Genomic DNA, 22,688 nt, shown 5'->3' with positions numbered 1-22,688 from the left:
TCGACTGATGATATCCAGGGATCCTTCTTGACAGATCTGACAATCATAGAATCCTCTCTAGAAGTGGTGGAACGCAGTCTTCCACCTTTGTTATCTGCTGCCAACTTCCCCGTAGAACGATATTTGGAACATAGTCTTGATACGGTCCATTTTTTCACGCGATATTTATCACAAATACTTTTTTGTGACATTCCACTTACGTAATCGCCAATAATTTTCTTTTTTAGTTCCAATCCAAGACTGTCGGGAGCCATTTTTGCGCTTGAAGTCATAAAAATAATAAATATTTCTGGATGCTACTGGATGCTTCCAGATGCTTCTTCTGGAAACCTCTGGAAGCTTCTGGAAGCTTCGGCATGCTTCTGGAAACTTCTGGATACTTCCTTCAATTATTAAAAAACTTCCGTGACGTTGACACGGACCAGACTTAAGAAAATAAAACAAACCAAAAATGTTGCACTTGTTTTGTCCGCTGCAAAATGGCACTTGTGAACAAAATTCTGCCTGTGTGCTGTCACCTGTCAACTGATTGCTCATGTCATAGCATGCTATGACTCCAGACTCCTGAATTGTTTGCTGTGGTAGTATAGTTCGTTTCGTTTTTAAGACATGTAAAATTAGGAACATTTTTTAGCATTGTTCGATGTTGTTTGCAAATGTTTTGTCCAATACTGTATATTATAGCTAGGTTTCTTTGGTCTAAATTTAAAACTTAGATAACTCTTTCTTCACTAAAAAAACTTCAAATAAAAATTATACTTAGTTTTACTGAGAATTTTTACCTTATTTTATCATATTTATTCTAAAAAACGAAAAACAGAAAAGGTAACATACAACAAATTATTCTGAGAGTATATTTTGTAAACCAAAAAATATATATTTATATTGAAATTTATGTAAATATTTTTGCGAAAAAAATATTATGTTAAACAGAAAAACAGATTTTTATTTGAAACTTATATATTTATCAATATTTGAACTCAAAATATAAAACTTCATTACAATCAGTTTTAAAATTTTTGTATAAGCATTCGTTTATTCCGTCGCCATCTTGAAAGTCCAAGACAGGCTTCAAAAAAATTGCCGTATACGCTCTTCAGTTATGTTTTGAGCAGTGGTTCAGTTGTGGCTAACCGGCTCTGGCGTGCCATCTGTGTATATATATTGGCCCATTATTGGATATCCAGGACTGGGATGCCGCAAATGGACCACATGACAGTTGCTATCTGGCAAACCAGCTCTGATGAATCTTTTACAACTATTGTTCATATCGGCTCCGGCATGCCATTCATGGAACTTTAATGTCCCGTAAATGGATTGCCAGAACTGGCGTAGACGGCATTGGCCCATACGAGTACTGCTACTTGGGCAGCAATGTTATTATTCTTAACAATTCCTGTCACTTCTGCAGCAGCTGAAAGGTCATTTAGCAAATTAAAAATAATAAAAAATTATTTAAGAAATAAGAGGGACCAAACTCGACTCCGACATTTATCGCTAATAGCTATTGAAAATAAAACCGCATCAAGCCTGGATTTAAACGAAGTCATTGATACTTTGGCGAAAACTAAAGCTAGGAAAAAATTTGAAATATAATTGCTATTTAGTCAGTTGGTAGGCCCGACCTTTATATAATAAACCCATGAATCTTCTTTATTTCGTTTTATTAGCCAAACCTACACCAAGTATTAATTGTAATTTATATTGTTTCTGTTTAATATTTTTATTACCTGCCCTGCAGTGCACAAAAAAGAGCTTAAGTACCTTAGCATTTTTAAAGAATTTGTATATTTCATATTTTTATTTGATAAAACCTAATTAGTTTACATAGCAGTGGGGCCCCATTTTTTAATTTGCCCCAGGGCCCTTGGTTACCTAGCTACGCCACTGAGTATATGAAAATTTTAAGTATGAACTATAGGAAGCATAAGAAGTATAAGAAGTACAAGAAGTATAGAAATCTGTTTTTTATGAAAAGTTCGAGTTTATTTCCAAAAAGAAAACTGTTTTATAACGTGCGGACAGTTTAATCACTAAAGCTTTTGAATAAGTCATGGCGTCAAAGTCAAATGTAAGTGAACCATAGTGAATTGCATTTTTATTAAGAACTTAGTAAACTCCAATGGTAATGTCTGCGAGGATATAAAGATTCTTGAGAATGTAAATTGTAGACCTGATAAAAAAAACTTGGGAAAAATAAGTTAGGCTTAAGATGGTAGCACTGTTCCGACAAATTTTCAATTGTTATGGCAAAATTACTAATTACAAGCCACTGAGGTTTCGAAAGCGCAATAAAATGCCGTAAATGATATAAATTCACGGGAAAAAAATCAGAGCTCCCAGAGGCAAACTAATATTCTGTCGAAAGGCCAACTCTTTCGGGAGGCGAAACCTATAAGCAACCATCTTTCAACAATTATTTTACCTGAAGAATTTTCTGGCTTCCGCCTCTCAGTCTGCGGCCGTTGCAAAAACCTTTTTTGGGAGTAAAATTCTTTGGAGGCCGTTTTTCTAAACAAAAGTTTGGAAAAAGTGGAAATTTCACTTCCATGCCATAGGCGAAAAAATGATTTTGACAGAAATTTACAATAAGTAATTAAATAGTTAGTTTTTGATCAAAGATTAGTAACTCATCAAAAATTAAGAAAATTTATTTTTATAGAATAATTTCATGTGACGTATAAGCAAAATGTAAACAATAAGCGCGCGGATACTGGCAGGCAAAAAAAAAACTAAAATAGCGGTTTAACTATAGTCAACATTTACTTTTACTTGATAAATTTAACTATTTAAAATATTAAAATCAGTTATCAATAAATAAAAAATGAATATTTCAAACGCAATTGAATTAAATCCAGAAAGTTTTAATGAAAGTGTTTAGAAGAAAGACATTACGAAGTTGCCTGACATTACTTGGAGAGACGTTTTAATTTTTCTCATAGTGTCCTAGTGAGTTTACAAAAGAAAATACAAAAGTATATAAATCATTGGAGGCAAATAAAACATATTTTTTGTGTGGCCATGTGCAAGATTGTTGGTATGCTCCCAGCATCAATGAAGATATTGTTTTATAAAAACTAAGGTTGTATTTTATTTTTTTATTTATTACTTTATTTGAGACAACAAGTACAAGGTCCATAGTTGAAATAAACATAATCAGTTAATAATTCTGTGTGCATACACATGTCTGCAATAAATCTACTGCATAAACAGCTGCATTTTTATATACATATATGATATATGTATATGTAGGTACATATATTACATCGCCGTGGATAGCCTACCGAAAGTCGGTAGCCAAAAATAAAATCTTATCCTACCGAAAATCCGTTTCATTGGCTAAGAATTTCACGTGTCAAATCAACCAATAAAACACGCTTTCGGTAGAAAAAATAATTTTAAGAAATTTCGGTGGAATAAATATTTTCAGGTGTCATAACAAATCGAAGTGTTAAATATCATGTAGTGAAAATGGCAATCGCTTTTACTTCCTCCGAATTTTTTTCATCATTTTTATTGTTAAAAGAAGCTATTAAAAAGTATGAGGATACTAATTTTGTTAAGTTATGGATTAGAGATGTTAGAACTATTGAGGCTGCTAGAAAATCTGTTCCAAAGAAAGCTGCTGTTATAGCACCTCAGGTTAAATACTATTTCATCAAGTATTGTTGTATACATGGTGGTCAAAAACTTAAATATAGTGGAGAGGAAAAACGTAAAAGCTCGTAAATTATTGTTTATTTTTTTGCAGGATAATGTCGAAAAAATCAATTACAATTTTTTTAGACCAATTCAGAGATATCATTTATGAACAACGAAACAATATTATTTACAGAACCAATTACAGGACCCTGAGGAACACTACTCAATACGTCTACCTAGTCTGAATAGAATTCATCGACTACTACACACTGATGTCTATTACTTATAAAATCCAATATTAGATGTGGCAAGTAATTATCACTTAGTGCTTTAGCAGAAATATCTAATACCTCAAGTTTAGTTACATACAACTAGTAACTAATACCTCAAGTTTAGTAACATAAAACCCCTAGGTTAGTTGGATACAACTTTAAACAAACAAAGCTATGAATGGCTGTTTCAAGATGAGCTGTATGGCTTCTTGTTTTTTTTTGTTTTTTTTAAGTATTCATTTTAGAGGGTATTACTAAAACTCTTATAACTTTTGAAGTATTAGAGATAATTTTGTTCTGTAAAAAACTTAAAAAACCAGTAAAATTTCACTTAAAAAATCTCACATTTAAGGTGGCTTTATTTTTGAATGATTTTATTTCAATTAAAATTAATATATATCTAAATTAGACCATTTTTTGGATTCTGATTATAACTATTATTATAGAACTTCTGACACTTTAGGTCTTTTCTACCTGCATTTTAAAGTGTCAGAAGATGGACAATGTTTAGTTTTACAAGATATGGATAAAACACATAACCATGAAATATCTGAAGTCAGTTACACTTTTATTTCTTTTCTTATACTCCCCTTTATTACCCAATTGTTTTTTCACAGGTTGATCTTTATTTTTAAATTCAGATTCTCTATAAGCAACTGCCTAATCAAAGAAGACTCCCTGATTATGCTATTCAAAAAGCTACAGAGTTAATTCATTTAAAACCTAACAAAAAACTGCTGCAAAAAGAGTTGATAAACTCCACAGGCAAAATAATAACTCTTAGAGATATATCTAATATTGCTGCTTTATCTCATAAAATTGACACCCGGACTGATATCGGAACCTTTGTTACAACGTTAAAAAGAATATATAGTAAGTAATCTCTGAAATAATTTTGTACTCTTACGTTCACTATTTCATTGAATTTATATAAAAACATAATTATATTATTTTTAGATGCTAATGTTGAAGTTTTAACAGACTCTGAAAATAATTTAAAAGGGATTTTTTTCCAAGACACATTTATGCATAGTGCATACAATGCTTGTCCAGAGTTCATATGTATAGATGCAATTTATAAACTGTTACAAATTCGACTGCCTGTTTATATTATACTTTGTGGAGATAGTGCTGGTTATTATGTTGCTTTATACATTTTATGTTTGCTTTTGTACATACTATCAATATATTTTGCAAAGTTGTTCATTATTTCCTTTTTTTTTTTTTTTTAAATAAATTTGTGTATTTGATTTGAAATATTTTTAATTAATGTTGATATCATTAAACAGGTGAAAGTGAAGTAGCTGCTGTAGTTTTACTTACAAATGAGGATGCTGCATCATTGAGGTTTGATTTTTTTTCTCATGCAGTACGTATATTTGATTTCCATGGATAGGTAGCCCCCAAAAAACTTTTCAAATTCATTTTGTGTCACATTTTTAAACTATATTGTGGTGACTTAGAGCACCTGAAGAAGTTAACATTTGGAAAAAAAAGTTCTTCAGTCCTGTTACTTTGAACCTGAAATCCTAATGTCTTATTGCAACTGGGGGAAATATGCTCTGCGGGACAGTCCTATGCTCTTCCAGTGATGTTCAAAGATGTCAGTTACAGATGCAATACAGATTTAATTGGTATCTCTTTTATTTAGCTAAGTTACTGTCATAGCAAACAAAAATATTTTTATGACTTACACTTGAAACTAAATTATTGACAATAAACTCTTTTTTTTAATTATTAGTTGGTTTGTGGAAACGTTTAAGAGAAACAATGTTTCTTGGTCAAAGACTAATGCCATCATGACAGACAAAGACTTGACAGAGAGACATGTTTTACGTGCTGCTTTTCCAGATGCATCTCTGTTACTTTGCTTATTTCACACTCTTAGGTAACTTGAGCTTATAAATGTATTGTAAAATTGCACAATTAATATAGTTAGATCAGCAATATGTCGTCACTTGTTTTTGTGGGGATGGCAGATATCTCTGTACATACATCCACCGATTAAGGGAAGAGGCCGCAAGGGAGTTGCTGCCACATCAACTGTTGATAAAGTCTGTAATGGAGAAACGACAATATGAGAAATATCCAACTCATGCAAACGTTTTATATGTAATTATTCATATAAAACTCAAGTGTTACAAATTTATGTATTTTGTAAATAATAAAATAATCTAATTTTTATATTAAGAACTTTCAATCGTGAAATTACTACCGTCAAGCTTGGGATCACAAGTGGACAACGAACATCATGTCTTGAGCTCATTCAGAAATTAGCTTATGCAACGTCAGAGGACCAATACAATGATTTTTATGGGATATTTGTTTCATCAGTTCTGAAATATTTTAATGATAACTGGCATAACATTCGTAATGAGTGGGTTTTTGGTTTAAATTATGCTTGTACAAATTTTATGAATACCACTAATAACCGTTTAGAGAATTTTAAAGGTAAACTAAAAGAAGTTATTGAATTTAATAGTACTTTGGAAAACTTCCTTGATAAATTCTATGTTTTATTAGCCTCAATGCGGAATGAAAGAGACCATCAAACTATTTATCAAATGCAAAAAATATATGTTGATATGTTTGAACCTAATTCCGCTGAGGCAAATTTTAAAGAAATTCTGACATCATATGCGTTTCAGCTAGTGTTGTTACGACTTTGAAATTATTCGACTGTCAACTAAATCGATTTTTGTATTTTTTAAAGTCGACTAAAATCGACTAATGCATTTTAAAAATCGACTAAGTCGACTAAAAATCGACTAAGTCGACTAAAAGTCGATTTAGTCGAAATATTTGAATAAAAAATTTTATTATTATCATATACTTTAATGTTGCTTGACAATTTACTTTTTAGATGTTATGAAACAAATAGAACTTCAAGAGAGTAAACAAAAAAACTAGGTGATATGCTATACTGTTATAATAATACATGGTGCTATAACAAAAGCATTTTTTTGTTCGATTTTAGTTCTTCTAATCTACTAGATGAATTAAAATCGAGTTAACAAACAAAATAAAACGGAAATTACAATTACAAAGTAAAGAAGAAAAAAAAACAAAGATTGGCATTTTATATGTCTTGGCTCAACAAGACACATTTTTCAGCCAAATCCTTAAGTCTATTTCGCCGTTCTGTGATTATTTCGGCAGCACTTGAAAATAGCTCTTCTGAAGGCGTTGATGAAGCAGTTATGCAAAAAAGCATCTTCGCTACCTTTGACAAAACGGGAAATTGGCATAAATTATTTTTATAAAATGCAAGGGGTCATGAATTTTCTGATACTTTTATATTCATATTTAGATAGTTGATGATTTCTTCGTCCACTGATAACAAATCTTTTGACGACACTGTTTCATCGCATAACACTATTTTTCTTTTTTTTGATGGAATTCCTTAACTAGATGACGACTCTGGGTCAGAGTCGTCATCTAGTTAAGGAATTCCATCAAAAAAAAGAAAAATAGTGCTATAAAGACTTGTCGGTGTGAGCTGCAATTCATTGCTCAATTGAACAACTAAAGAATGAGCTTTTTTAATACAAGCAGTTTTTGCTGTTTTGTCGATATAAATTTAAAAGCACGAAATCGAGGATCTAAATATGTAGCTGCGTATAACTTTTCAATTTTGAGAAAATCTTCACATCTTCGATTAAAACTGTCTTTGAGTTTAATGGCAAGATTCATAATTATACGATTATTTGATTCACTTTTAAAGTTAGTAAAATAATCAGTTAATCTATAAACGGCTGGTAATATAATTGAACAAGTGGTATATTGTGATCCGCTCAAAATTTTTGTAAAATTATGTATTGGTTCTAATAAATTAATTAGCTCGCCAATGATTCCCAGTTCCCAGCTTTTTAACAACAATTTTTTATTATCTTTGTTCTCTGGTTTGATTAAAACGTCTTTGATAGAGTCGCTAAGTTTAAAAACTGATTGCAGCATTAAAAAGGTCGAATTCCACCGAGTAAGTTCGTCTTGTTTTAATTTGTTAATTGAACATTTATCTTCCGGATTGTCAATTTTCATATTATTTAATTCAACACAGCTAACTAGCTGAGCAGAAAGTTTATTACTATGTTTAAATACGCCAACTAGTTTCCTACATTTCTTTAAAATTATGAAAACGCAATCATTTTCTTCAGTTGATTGCTCATTCTCTTTTACAAGAACATCTTTAACAACTAAATTTAATATGTGACAAAAACAAGGTATGTACAATTTATTCATTAGATCTTCTAGACAATGTTTGATATATGCAGCAGTGTCACTACTTGTTTAAAGTGTTTTATCGTTTATTTTCCATTCATTTAGAATTAATTCAATTTTTTCCTTTAAATATACACTGGTATGAGCTTTTGGGCTGTGCTTTAATGCAATGCGAATCGATTTCAAACAAAAATTTTGATCAACAAAATGTATAGTGGCACCGATGTGTGAATGCGAGGCTTGTGATGTGCATCCATTTGTTGTTAGATGGCAAAATTCAGCTTCGTTTAAAAGATTCATAACCTTTATTTTAAATGAATCAAATTTAAGCGGCACTATTTCATACAAAAACCTTTGTCTAGTCGGTAATTTGTACTTGCTATCAAACGAATCTAGCATTTTGATAAAATGCTTGTTGTCAACAATCGAAAGCGGTTGGCCTGTTTGAAGAATAAAGTTACACATAGATACTTCTAAATCTCTATATTTCTGCGAGCTTAAATAATATGAGTAAGAGTTTGCAAATGCAGCTTTGATATATAGATGACCAGTTTTTGTACTTGGAAGTTTAGACTCTTTAATATTAATACGATGGTTACTATACAAATGATTTGCCATTGAGCTGGTATTTTTATTGTACTTCAGCTCATTGTTGCAAATTTCGTTTGTTAATGCATCTTTATATTTACACGTGGTTATGTAGAGTCATTGTTTTTTACAAAATAATTCCAGACTCTATTTTTATGAAAATTATTATTCAACATTTTGTTTCTACCATAAAAAGAGAATAAAAGTAAATAAAATTTATATTAAAATTAAGTCAAAGGAATAGCATAAAATCTCTTCATTGTTCTCTGTCGTTTCGTCTCTCTTAAGTTTAGTCGCACGGCTTTTAAGTGCGTTCGTAGGAGAATTACTTCGTGCGGGAGTATTCTCTAAAGGGATTTATTTGTATATTAATCTTTAATACTGTCTAAAGGGAGTTAAACCAATCGTTGATAATGCCCATTGTGAAATATTGTGTACCAATCATTACATAATGTATTGAATTTAATTAAATATAAGAATTCATGATACCACTGATCTCTATAATAACTGGATAGCGCATCTCTAATATCAAAATTCACGCCAAAATCGCCATATTGGAAAGTCCCAGAACAATGAAATCTGATATGTGCTATAAAGCGATAAGCCGAAAAACAGAACTTAAAGCTTACGGGATTAAAATTTTTGGGGCTTTCCAATATGGCGATTTTGGCGTCAAAAAATAAGAAGTTTTGCTCGGAGTTGCGCTATCCAGTTATTATAGAGATCAGTGCATGATACTCATATGAGCGCCGAACGTCCGCAAAATTTTATATCCACCATGATGGGTGGCAAAAAGATGTAAACAAATGTAAAAATGGTAAAAAGCTGTTGCGCACCATACTGTGAAAACAGAAAAATTAAAGGTAGCACAATTCCTTTTCATAGGCTTCCGATAGAAGAAGAGCGAAGGAGGTTATGGATTGCTTTCTTAAATAGAAAGATTTTGCTGAATTTGGGGTTTGCTTACATTTGCGGTGAACATTTTATTACTGGTAAGTCAAGTCTTCTTGCGTGGATTTATTAAATGTTAAATACTTAAACAGATGAGCACTTATAAATTTACATATAAATACATACATATATATGTATATATATTTATATACAATAATATATAGTTATATACAACAATATATATATATATATATATATATATATATATATATATATATATATATATATATATATATATATATATATATATATATATATATATATATATATATATATATATATATATATATATATATATATATATATATTAGGTACGTGGACTGATTTTTTTAAATTATTCAAATACTAGAATGTTATATATCATTAGAAAGCCCTCAAATACAGTATTTCAAAGGTGAAAAAATTACGAAAATAGGATAATTCTATAAAAAGGTATGACGTTTTTAGTAGCAAATTTTCGATATATGGGTTTCTTGATAAAACTGTGGTCAAAAAAATTTTTTTTTTTACATAATTTGTTGTAACTTTATCAATTCTTATTCAAAAATCTATAACTTGGTATCAAAAAATAGGTGTAAGAATGGACTTTAATTTTAAACTTTTTTCAAGGTAAATGGCGCATCAAGGGCTCCAGAGGGGGTGCTAATCCATCACTAACACCTCACAAAAAAACACTTTTTCTCCATAAAAGAGTGTTTTTCTTATGAAACTGATAATATTTATGAATAACATGTTGGTATTACTTTATTCTACATCGCTAGCGAGTATAACAGGTCAATCTTAAAGTTGGGCGTTAGGTTGTGGGTAAGGTACACCCTATTAAAATTTCATTCTTTTAAATATCGTAATATTTACTAAAATGAGTAGGGGAGATGGGGGCGCATTGATCGCCGGGGCAGTATGATCTTTTGGCTTTTACTCGTTCATTTTTGCCTTACTAAAAGTGAGGTTGCAATTTAATTAACCATTATGCTTCCCTAACTGATTATTCGTAATATTTTTTCATAAGGTTATCAGCGTCAAAAAAAGTAAAGAAAATATTGTTTTTCGTCATAAAAAGTGATTTCTTTAAATCGTACTATAATTCAAATATATTTTTATTTAGATGTCTGTATGGGTTAACAACAATTTTATTTTAAATTTGTAAGTGTTAGGTGTATAATATAATATATAATTTTTATTTGGCTGCAATTTATACAGTAGGTATTGCTATCAATATGTTACCTATACCTATTGGGGTACATTGATCTTTGACTATGCGGGGCCCATTGATTGGAGGATCAAAGTGCCCCATAGAAGACGAAGTGCCCCATGTTTTTGTTTATAAGCAATACAGTTAAACGAATGGAATTGTATTTATAATTTTAAAAAAAACTATATATAAACAAACAATAGCTTTTAGCATTTCATTTTTGAAATCTACTTATGTTATAAGCTAGTAATAATAATACTATTATTTTTTAATATCAATATATTATTTATAATAATACTATTATTTTTTAATAATAATATTTAACATAATAATTAAAAAATATTTAACATAATATTATTATGTTAAATATTAGCATTTATTAAAAACATGTTTTTATTGATATATTTTTTTACAGATCTTAAAATGGTTAGAAATAGAATTAAAAAAACAAATAAAGTTGCTATACCAAGTGAAACAATGAAAGTAGCTGTTAATAAAGTTTTAGAAGGAACACAACTGAATGTTGTAGCACGTCAGTATAACATAGATAGAATGACTTTAAAAAGATATTGTCGTAAAAAGAGGCTTAATCCAAATGAAGCTTTCAAGCCTAACTACAACAATAGACAAGTTTTTACAGCAGAAGATGAAAAAAGTTTATCAAGTTATTTACTAATTGCATCAAAAATGAACTATGGCCTTTCAACTAGGTCAACGCGATTATTGGCATATGAATTTGTTTTAAAAAGCAATAAGATATGCCCATCATCATGGGTCAAAAATAAAATTGCAGGCATTGATTGGTTGCAAGGTTTTATGAAAAGACAACCAGAGTTGTCTCTACGAACACCTGAAGCAACGAGCTTCGCTCGATCAACAGCTTTTAACAAACACACTGTAAGAGAGTTTTTTCAAAATCTTAAAACGGTAAGAAATCGATATAAATATAATCCTAACTGTATATATAATGTTGATGAAACTGGTTTAACAACCGTTCAAAAGCCGGTAAAGGTTTTAGCTGGTAGAGGAAGCAAACAAGTTTGAAGAATCACATCTGCAGAACGAGGAACATTGGTAACTGCATGTTGTGCCTCTAATGCTATTGGAAATTCCATTCCTCCATTATTTATTTTTCCTAGGGTAAAGTTTCATGATTACATGATTAAGGAAGGACCTCCTGGATGTGTGGGATTTGCAAATCCTTCTGGTTGGATGAACTCAGAAATTTTCATAGAATGGATTAAACATTTTGTTAAATATTCAAACTGTTCTCAGGAATCTCCAGTTTTGTTACTTCTCGACAGTCATGAAAGTCATATTTCTGTTAAAGGCTTGGAGCTTGCAATTCAACACGGAATTACAATGATAAGTTTTCCTCCCCATTGCAGCCATAAATTGCAGCCATTAGATAGAACTGTTTTTGGACCATTGAAAATGTTTTACAATTCTGCATGTGATAATTGGATGGTTTCAAACCCAAGACCAATGACCATTTATGATATTGTTTCAATAGTTCGAGAACCGTATACAAAAGCTTTCTCACCATCTAATATACAGACAGGATTTAGAGTAGCTGGCATTGAGCCATTCAATTCTGAAATTTTCAAAGATGACGAATATTTACCATCATCAGTTACAGATAGAGCTGCTCCAGATACAGTTACTATCACTCCTGTCAACAACATGGAATCTGAAATGATACCAGCACATGTTAATCACATAGAGTCTGAAATAACTATAGTAAATATTGAAACAAGTATTTTAAACAAAGTGTCAACAAGTGTTTCTTCTATAATCTCACCTGAGGTTTTAAAACCTTACCCAAAAGCATCTGCCAGAAAAAAAAATGTTAAAAGTAGGCAGTTAAAAACAAGGATCTTGACTAATACTCCTGTCAGAAATAAAATTCGTTTGTCAAAAGAAAAGAAAATTTTGAAGCAAACCAAAAATCAACAAAAAGTCTCCACAAAAGATAAGAAAGAAACTAAGAATTACTTGCTTAGGAATAAAAAACAATGTAAACCAAAAGCTGCTTCACAACTTGACTTTCACAAATGATGAAATATTCTTAATCAAAATATTGTACTTTTAACAAGTTTTGTAAACTTAAAAGTTGTATTCTTGTTTCAGTCTTTATATTTCAGTTCTTATAAATTTCAAGTTGTTGTAAAGTTTTAAACGTATATAAAGCGGGTAGCTTATAGCTGCTGTGATTTATACATTTTTTAATTAAAAATTAGACTAGTGGGTTTAACTGCTATATTTAAAAAATAATTAAAAAATTTAGATGTATTATATGTTATACAATATTACCCTTTGACTAAATTATTTACAAGATTTAGTTATAGAAGTGTTAAACGTTTAGATAATATTACGCATATAAGATCAATGTGCCCCAAGTCGGAGATCATAGTACCCCATAGTTTGGGGTACATTGATCTTTTGAGAGGGTTGTTTAAAAGTTAAAATTATTCATGTTTATCATTTTTTTAAATCAAAATATTTATATATTCCAAAAGCCAGATAGTTCTACATGTGTTTCGTAGTTAATAAGTTTTTACATCTCTTTCAGGTTCTGCGCAATTTTCAAAACACTGCTACGGCGATCAATGCGCCCCCATCTCCCCTAATTTATAAAAAAAAAATATAATATTTTAATTCTTTGAAAAATAGTAACTAGTGGTGTATAAAATTGCCTTTTTTGGAGGGGGCGTATGCCGCCCCTCCCCCTGCCGCCATAAACCTGAAAAAAAATTTAATAACAATTTTCACAAAAAATGTTAAAATGCTGTCTTAAACAGAGAGAAATTAGAATAAAAAACTGTTTTACCACATTACAAGATGCGTTTGAATATCCATTTTGTCCTTTAAAGGGACCAATTACCCACTCCAACCTAAACAAAAAGCACAAAAAAACAACAAGTATTTTGAAATAAAAAATGTAATTAAGTTTTGTCTTGGCTTTTAGTGAATGTTTTAATTTTTCAATTCCATTAATGAATAAAATTAAATCATTTTTAACAATAGAGACCACGTGAAGGTAAGCCAGAGCCGTCTATCAAAAAAAATTTGCAAGCCATAAAACTTGCTGTGCCATATTTGCAAGCTACAAAACTTGTGGTACCCATTTTGCATACCATAATTAATAATAAGCCATACATTTTTATGAAATGCATATAAGTTAATTTTATTTAAATTAAGAAAATATTAATTCTCCGGTTATAACATCAGCAACAAGCTGGATTTTTTTCATCTTATAATCAACAGCTTCAATATCAGTTTCATCTTGCTTCCAGTAAGAAATAGTGTAAATTATATCCTGTTGTCTCTTGTTTACTTTTTCTACTCTTCCATCATAAATAACTGTTTTTAAATCATTAGCAACATACCATTCATGACAAAATTTTCTTCCGACAATTCTTTCAGATATAGCATCATCTAAATCATCAAGTTGTTTGGCAGATAAGTGTTTATACAAATTTATAATTTCGCTGGTAGTTAATACACGCAGCTCATGCTCCAACTTTCTTTTTTGTTTTTCATCCATTTTTTGTCGTTTAGATGCTTCTCTATCAGCAATCTTTGCCCGAATTTCACTGTGTAATAGTCGAGTTCTAATTCTATTTTTACGCGCCATGTAAATAGACCACTTAACTACTTTTTCTCTTGACAACTCCTCAAGATTATCAAAATAATCTATAGTTCTATTTTTTTTGGACCTTAATTTGCTAGATATGTAACTAATTGTTGCATTAGGGCATCGTCCTTTGATATCGCTAAACATACCAATTAACTCTTCACTATCAATATTGTGAAGCCTTGCACTAGCTGTCTCCTTCTTAAGTTCCTCTGTAATAGTAAGGGAGAAATATCTCTTATATTGACGTGTCAAACATCCTTTACTGCATTAAGACAAGCAGAAGTCATTTCAAAGTATTTAAAATATACCAATAGTAGCAGATGAGGATGTTTCTGAGGTAAATAAGTTTTAATAGAAAATAAATATTGCACTTGTTGAGAAATGCATACACATATTAAAAAGTAATAGTTTTTAAAGTTACCACTTGTTGTAAAGTTGGAACTAAGGTTAAAAGATTGTTATAAAAAAATAAATGTGTTATTTGATAAGGAATGCATAACAGGTTTTTAGAACTTACCAACTGTAACAGATGAAGATGGTTCTAAAGTTAAAAAAGGAGTAAGACACCGCATAAAAAAAAAACAGAAGTTTAGAATTAAATATATTCACAAAATAGAAATTACTTGTTTTCAAAATTACTAACTATAGTAAGTAATGAAAGGAGAATTAAACAAAATATGAGTTAAACCTAGACACATGTTTAAACGTTTGTTATTATGATTCATAACAAAAGTTATAATATACAAACTTACCAATGGTTGACCTTGTCGATTCAACTAAAGGTAACAAAAAAATTGTACAATAAAAAATAACACCTTGTAATTGTCAATAGTAAGTTCAAAAAATAACAACTAAAAAATTAAAATATAAAGATTATATGTAAATAAACAAGAAGCTAACATTCAGAATGGGTATATACTTATGTAAACAAAAAACATATATAAATTAATGTACATCAATAAAAAGGTATAGACAATAATAATTATATCTTATATTTAAAAAAAAAACCTTAGAAACATTGAGTTAATGGAAAAATGTTATGGGAACTGTACTTACGAAATCTCAAGAAATCGTTAATAATAGTGCTATGATCTAAACAAGAAGCAAATATTAGACATGTTTGTATAACTATTTAATTAATATTTAAAGGATGAAGTAGTATACAACAGAAAAATAATAAAAGAAGATGAATGTAATTTTTATATCATTTTTCAACTAAACACTAAAAAATGTTTGTTAAGAATAAATCAATGTAAATTTGATTTGTAGACTTCCATAGAAATAAGAAGGAAAGAAGCAAATTATACATCTCATAAAATAATTTATTCTTAACAAAGTATTTGTTATTACACAAATAAGTATTATTAATACTTATTTGCGTGTTAACAAATTTTTATACTTATATGGTGTTTTAATGAATCTGTGAAATGATACTTTTATCTATCAATAAAATCAAAGCAGTTTTAATTTAATATTATTACATTTATGTATTACTAACACATTTTTAATAATCCATATTTAATAATACAGTTTTAATCTAATATTATTACATTTATGTATTACTAATACATTTTTAATAATCCATTTTTAATAATACAGTTTTAATCTAATAATATTACATTAAAACTGCTTTGATTTTTAACTATTTAACTATTTTTAAAACAATAACATAAATGTAAAAACCATATTTTTTTTGTTTATCTCAGTAAGATAATCTTAAGTATAAAGACTTTATATTTAAGATTATCTTACTAAGATAAACAAAAAAAATATGGTTTTTACATTTATGTTATTGTTTTAAAAATAGTTAGCAATAATACAATTATGAAAAAAAAATTGCTTACTATCTGGTAAAGAATCTATATATTTTTGAATCTCTTTATTTTCCATTTTTACTGTTACCTAATAACAAAAATAATAAGAAAAAAAAAATGTTTTTCTAAGAACTGGCCCCCCTATCCGCCCCCGTATTTTTATAGTTCGCTGTTACCGAAAAAAATTCATAAAAACAGAAATAAGGTACCAAAAGTGCTGTTCTTAGTTATATATCTGCTCCCTTTTTTTTTTGGCTGAAATATGGCAGGGAAAAAGAAAATACATGTAGAAAATAGAATAAATAATAAAAAAAGCGGGCTCAACATTTCTTCGATACCAAATTAATGTGAGAACATCGACTAAATTTTCATGGAAAATTGTAAGCAAAAAAATTCATAAAAAAGTTAAGCAACCATATTTTAAAAAAAATATAAGAATCAAGTTTGACCTTTCTTCTTTCAAAAAATCTTCTATGTTTACATGTGTTTCTATAAAGAAATACCTCAAAAAAACGTTTGCCTAAGGCTACCTAAAAAAAGTGGTATTTTAGAATAACACATAGTAAACTATCTGCTCCCATTTTTTTTTCATTGAAAATTGGCATGTGCTTAGAAAATGCATATAGAAAGTTAAATCAATAATAAAAAAAGCGGGCTCGACATTTCTTCTACTATAAACTAACGTGAGAACATACACTATATTTTCAGGACCATAACAAACCATAAAAAATTAGTAACCATACATTAAAAGCATCATAAAAATCAAGATTAACCCTTCTTCTTTCAGAAAAATATCTAGGTTTATATATGTTTCTAAAACAAAACACCACAAAAAAACGTTTTTCTGACGCTACCTAAAAAAAAGTGAAAAAAACGTGGAACAAAATTTTAGCACAAAAATCGGCTCCGTAAAACGCGATTTCCGCGTACCTATATATATATATATATATATATATATATATATATATATATATATATATATATATATATATATATATATATATATATATATATATATATATATATATATATATATATATATGTTTATTTTTTAGGAAGAAAAAATGATGATAAAAATCATGCTGACTTTGTTCCCTCCATTAAAAAAGTTAATAGAAAAAACAGTATACCTATTGAATTTAATGACATGTCATGTAATTCATCAAGGAAAATATATTCAGAAAGATCAAATCTTTTAAAAAAGAGGAATGCTGAAAAAGTGCTTAATGAAAAAAATAGTATTAACAGTTGTTTGCAAGAACAAATTGTTGAAGAATCTGAAACTGTCAAAATTATAAAGGAGTTAAAAGAAGAAAACGAGAAGTTTAAAAATTCAATTAAAAAACTAAAAGAAGACAGTAAAGCAGAAATTAAACTTCTTCAAAAGGAAAATATGAAATCAAAATATATTATACTAAAACTAAAAAATATAAATACTGCACTCATCAAGAAAAACAAAAAATTGAAAAATCAAGTTGATGAGGCTACTTTTAAACTAATAAAAGACAAAAAAAAAGTTCAATTTTATACAAGTCTTCCTGATATACATGTTTTTAAACATGTTTTTAACTTTAAATATAAGGTATTAAAATTACTTTTTGGAATAAATTTAACTTTTCAAAATTCTTTTTTTTTCTTCTTGTAATTAATTTCACTTTTCGAAATTTTTTTTTTTCTTTGGAAATTAATTTCACATTTCGAAATTCCTTTTTTATTTCCGAAATTATTTTGGCTAGTTCGATTATTTTCATAAATTTTTATAGATTTCGAAAAAAAAGTAGCATTTCGGTACCGTTTTAATCGAAAATTTTCGAAATTTTCGATTTCGATAACGAACCCTAGATAATAGATGGGAATATAATTGATTTATTGATTTATCTATTATTTACCTCTTGATTTATCTAGAAAATGTTAAAAATAAGGTTGTACACCACTAGTAGAAGGCTCAAGAATATGCAACGAAAGGTATGGTCTTATTATTTTTATTATCATATGTTGTTACTATTAGTAACAACAATAATAAAAATAATAAGATCATTATAAGTTAAAGCAGCTTTACATGACTGACTTTATAAAAATGGTTTGTCAACAATGCTCATAAAAAATACATACTTGATATTTCTTTCCAACTTCTAAAATAAATAGTTTTTTATGAACTTTAAGATGCTTTTAGTCATAATACCTTTAGACAAAATGCGATTTAGGTGTCAGAAATTAGAAAATTAATAACTAGGACGTTCGCGAAAAATAAAAAAAATTACAAATTCAAGAGAAAAAAAAAGCGAGGCAAATAACTTCGACATTTCCGACAAAAATAAGAAATATTCTCTGATTTGAGCCTTAAAGTGGGAAGCACAATCTGAGAGTGGGGTGAAAAGAACACTTAAAATCTCTTATTTGACCTTTAAACTATATCACAGCAGTTTTAATTTAACAAGGAAAATTTGTTTTACTTTACTCTATCCATTCTAGCAAACCATATTTAGTTTTTTTGCAAAAGCCAAGTTTTAGACGTCAAAGTTTAAACAGCTAAATTTTTATTAAGCAAAGTTCATAGCTCAAATCAACCTTTTTCAGATTTGTGAGCTATTCTTGATTAATTTTTTTGTCTTTTATTATCATAAGTTTCAGTAAATGCATAACTATAATGGGTTTACTGAGGGAGGTTTTTTAAAACAAATTTGACGGGTAGAAGTCGGAATATCTGTATTATGAACTTAGAAAATTGACGGTAACACGCATAATTTTTGGTTAATTGGCGGCACCTCTGATCTATAACAATGCGTTGAACGTCCATCTATTAATACATCCTTGAGTAAACGACCGTGTAGTAGATAATGGGTATAATACAACATATTTAGTTATAACAAATGCACTGCTACACAACAAAAGTATTACATATATATATATACATACATACATATATATATATACGTACATACATATATACATACATACATATATACATACATACATACATACATACATACATACATACATACATACATACATACATACATACATACATACATACATACATACATACATACATACATACATACATACATACATACATACATACATACATACATTCATACATACATACATACATACATACATACATACATACATACATACATACATACATACATACATACATACATACATACATACATACATACATACATACATACATACATACATACATACATACATACATACATACATACATACATACATACATACATACATACATACATACATACATACATACATACATACATACATACATACATACATACATACATACATACATACATACATACATTACATACATACATACATACATACATACATACATACATACATACATACATACATACATACATACATACATACATACATACATACATACATACATACATACATACATACATATTGGTTATGACTTTTTAAATTTTTTAGAAATGATTTATTTCTTGTATCATAAACCGATGAACTTTTACAAAAAGTTGATGAAAACGGATTTTACTCTCATTTTTTTAAAAAAAAGTCATAACACATAATATATAACAAATATATATACAAATATATACAAATATTTACAAAAGTCATAACACATAACATAATAACAAAAATACATAACACACCGTTTCTAAAATGCTATATTAAGAATAGTTGCAAGTATGGCTTTCTGCAGCTTTTCTAAAAAAATTTTTAACCTACTGGAACTTTAGGGAAATTCCTGGAATACTCTGGATGTTTATAGAAATTTTTACAAAGGTGTGGTACCGTAAAGAAGAAATTAAGTTTTGTAGAAAATTTTACGGCGATAATTTCGTAATGGAGTTTGTTCCTTTGGGAAAAACGTCGTGAGCGAATAACCGAGGAAATGTTTTCATCATTTTTTTAACATGGGAAGAGTAAACATGCCATTTGATCACGGTTATGCACTCAGATGAGCGCGGCTAAATTACTTAATGATTAGTAGTTAATGAAAATGTAAATATATATAATAGTTCTAAAAAATTTGAAAACAAAAATGACTTGTACTTATATTTTTGAAATACAAGCAACTTGCGCAAATGTCACTGCAACGCTTTACGGAAAGTTCCAAAAGCTATATGAGAAAGTTTTCACTCCCCCGTCATGCTGACTTATAAAAAAAAACCAACATTCCGAAAGTAAAAAACCAGTGTCAATTATTTAAAACTAAGTAATAAAAACAATAATATGTCAAGGCTACAAAATAGAAGCAATAAAAGAAATCCAAGCTTTATTTCAGTGAAGCTTTAGATGAAACTCGGCAAATTCAAAAAAAGGGAAACAAGAAAAAGATTTAAAGAGGCGCAAAAAGTGTCAAAGAGTTTGGGAAAAACCATTGCAAACTCAAAACAAAATTTATTTTTAACTTGTGTTTTAAAAGCTTCTAGTTGCAAGCATGGTTTTGTGAATTGTGTTTACCCAACAAAAAAACAAACAAAAAAATTAGTGAAGACATAATTTTGCATGAGAAAATGCCGCGAGTCTGGTTTTGACTATTAAACAACTAAAAGTTATTTGATTAATAACTAAGTTTTACCATTAAATTCAGCTTAAAAATTGTTAACTACTTGGATATCACTTTGACTCAAACCATTCTGAATTAATTTGAATTTAAAATCAAACCACCTTCTAACATTTTTAAACAAATATCCATTTCGTTAAAATTCAGATTAATAAAGTTGTAATCCGATTAGAAAATATTCATCAAAGAGGTTCCGTGTTGTAAAGTAGCGTTAAATAAAACAGGTTAAAGTTTTATAAGTTAAAATTTAAATTTAATAATCCAAGTGAAGTATTATAAGGTTTAACCCACCATTTAGCAAAAATGTCATCACAAAAGTTGACAAATCATTTCTTGGTTTAGTAAACAAGCATTTTTCAACAAAGCATAATTTGAACAAGATATTCAACAGAAACACTTTAAAAGTTTGTTACAGCTGCATGCCGAACTTAAAATCTATAATAAACTGGCATAAGCACAAAATAAGAAATCCTGCAATTGTATCAGCAGATTGCATTGTCCCCTAAAACAACTTTTCCTGACTGAAAACACACTATAAAAAGCTGCTTTTTCTTCCGACCTTCCAAATTTCTTTTTAGAAAATGTATTTATGGGCATGAGTGAACTAAACTTGTAAGTTACGATACAGAAGCCACATTAAGTCGCTTAATACTGCAAGGTACAAAAACGACAAAGAGGTATCTAAAGAAGTGTAGATAATAAAAGAAAAAAACGGAAAACCATTAATTAAATGGAGTATCATCAGAAAATCCAACCTTACCAGGCAACCACAAGAAGATGCACCCCATGCGTAAATGAAAAAAATGAAATTGTCATCTACAAGGGCGCAAGTTTATTAAACAAAAAACAAGAGCTGGTGAGTAAGTGTAGGCATATGAATAAATACATGGTTGCGTCATTTGACTGTAAAGACTAATTTGAAGCCAGTAATAAGAACAATTCTTTTTTAACGGCATTTTTTTTGTTGTTACTTTTAATGTTTTCATTTGTTACATTTTTTTCAATATGTATTAAACTTGATGATTGCCGGTACGACGCACAGTGGGCCAGAATGCACTTTTACTGGACAAAATTCATAACTAATTTAATATTAGAGCTATATTCACTAAAATTAGTATGAGTACTAATATGATGTCTGCGCTTTTTATGAAGGTAATATTTTTTTATTTCGTTGCTATGGATACCTTTATTTTGCTTAGCAACAACCTACTTTTGTTATCTGCATATATTTTATAAGTGCTATATTCACTAAATTTGGCATGAGTACCAATTTGAGATCACACTTCTTACAAAAGTGATAATTTTTTAAATTTAGTTGTTATGGATACTTATATTGCTTAGTTACCGGATACTTTCCTCTCTTACAAAGTGGTAAATTGATATTTGAATATTTTATCGGATTTTTGGCCCCCCTATATTGAATTAAAATTGAGTATTTATGTGAATAATGTTTTAGGAATAATAAAAGCAAAAAATAGTGCCAGAAAACATTATCGATTTTAAATTACATTAAAAAATTATAAAACAATAATATCGTTTGAAGATTGTTTAAGTAATTGTAAAACATCTGAAGGAAATGCTTTATGATTTGTTTGGTGTGATGTTGATTTACGCAATGATGAAATAACAGGATCACTGGAAACTAGGAGTCTATTGATAAGATCAGTATTTGTTGCTTTTCTGGATGTTTTTCGGCTGAAATTTTCGCGATAAGATTTAAAGTCTTTATTTCTAGCCTCTTGAGCTTCCTCTGACATAAGTCCGATGGGTAATGTAAGGCTTTTAATTATGTCATCTCCAT

General features: G+C 28.9%; 4 protein-coding genes across 4 annotated transcripts; 2 read left to right on the top strand and 2 right to left on the bottom strand.

The window, feature by feature from the left end:
• Positions 1 to 3,355: 3,355 nt before the first annotated feature.
• LOC149886477 (uncharacterized) lies at positions 3,356 to 8,833 on the top strand. The gene is made up of 8 exons (XM_090092688.1): positions 3,356 to 3,725; positions 4,361 to 4,469; positions 4,556 to 4,787; positions 4,872 to 5,048; positions 5,204 to 5,261; positions 5,656 to 5,802; positions 6,106 to 7,344; positions 7,389 to 8,833. The coding sequence occupies exons 1-7, from the start codon at positions 3,472 to 3,474 to the stop codon at positions 6,581 to 6,583; spliced, it is 1,455 nt and encodes a 484-aa protein (XP_089948814.1). The 5' UTR covers positions 3,356 to 3,471; the 3' UTR covers positions 6,584 to 7,344; positions 7,389 to 8,833.
• Positions 7,440 to 8,156, bottom strand: LOC149886478 (E3 SUMO-protein ligase ZBED1-like). Its single transcript, XM_090094403.1, has one exon. It carries the CDS (start codon positions 8,154 to 8,156, stop codon positions 7,440 to 7,442), a length of 717 nt encoding a protein of 238 aa, XP_089950529.1.
• Positions 8,834 to 9,459: 626 nt separating the features above from the next.
• On the top strand, positions 9,460 to 22,349 carry LOC149886475 (uncharacterized). Its single transcript, XM_090094402.1, has 3 exons — positions 9,460 to 9,715; positions 17,376 to 17,902; positions 22,344 to 22,349. Exons 1-3 carry the CDS (start codon positions 9,538 to 9,540, stop codon positions 22,347 to 22,349), a joined length of 711 nt encoding a protein of 236 aa, XP_089950528.1. The 5' UTR covers positions 9,460 to 9,537.
• LOC149886476 (uncharacterized) lies at positions 13,751 to 14,784 on the bottom strand. Its single transcript, XM_090092687.1, has one exon. The coding sequence runs from the start codon at positions 14,648 to 14,650 to the stop codon at positions 14,063 to 14,065; it is 588 nt and encodes a 195-aa protein (XP_089948813.1). The 5' UTR covers positions 14,651 to 14,784; the 3' UTR covers positions 13,751 to 14,062.
• Positions 22,350 to 22,688: the final 339 nt, after the last annotated feature.

The sequence above is a fragment of the Hydra viridissima genome, unplaced genomic scaffold (genome assembly GCF_058129835.1).
Source record: "Hydra viridissima isolate aposymbiotic clone 2 unplaced genomic scaffold, HvirCarnegie_v1 scaffold_7, whole genome shotgun sequence".
NCBI lineage: Eukaryota > Metazoa > Cnidaria > Hydrozoa > Anthoathecata > Hydridae > Hydra > Hydra viridissima.
Note: the sequence above shows the minus strand (reverse complement) of the source record. Positions and strands in the feature narration are given on the sequence as shown.

Coding starts and splice junctions, on each gene's coding strand:
- LOC149886477 (XM_090092688.1), top strand. CDS start 3,472: ATGGCAATCGCTTTTACTTCCTCCGAATTTTTTTCATCATTTTTATTG. Junction 3,726..4,360: donor GAGGAAAAACGTAAAAGCTC/GTAAATTATTGT, acceptor CTATTATTATAG/AACTTCTGACACTTTAGGTC. Junction 5,803..6,105: donor TGCTTATTTCACACTCTTAG/GTAACTTGAGCT, acceptor TTTTATATTAAG/AACTTTCAATCGTGAAATTA.
- LOC149886478 (XM_090094403.1), bottom strand. CDS start 8,156: ATGAATAAATTGTACATACCTTGTTTTTGTCACATATTAAATTTAGTT.
- LOC149886475 (XM_090094402.1), top strand. CDS start 9,538: ATGGTAAAAAGCTGTTGCGCACCATACTGTGAAAACAGAAAAATTAAA. Junction 9,716..17,375: donor CGGTGAACATTTTATTACTG/GTAAGTCAAGTC, acceptor TTTATTTTTTAG/GAAGAAAAAATGATGATAAA.
- LOC149886476 (XM_090092687.1), bottom strand. CDS start 14,650: ATGTTTAGCGATATCAAAGGACGATGCCCTAATGCAACAATTAGTTAC.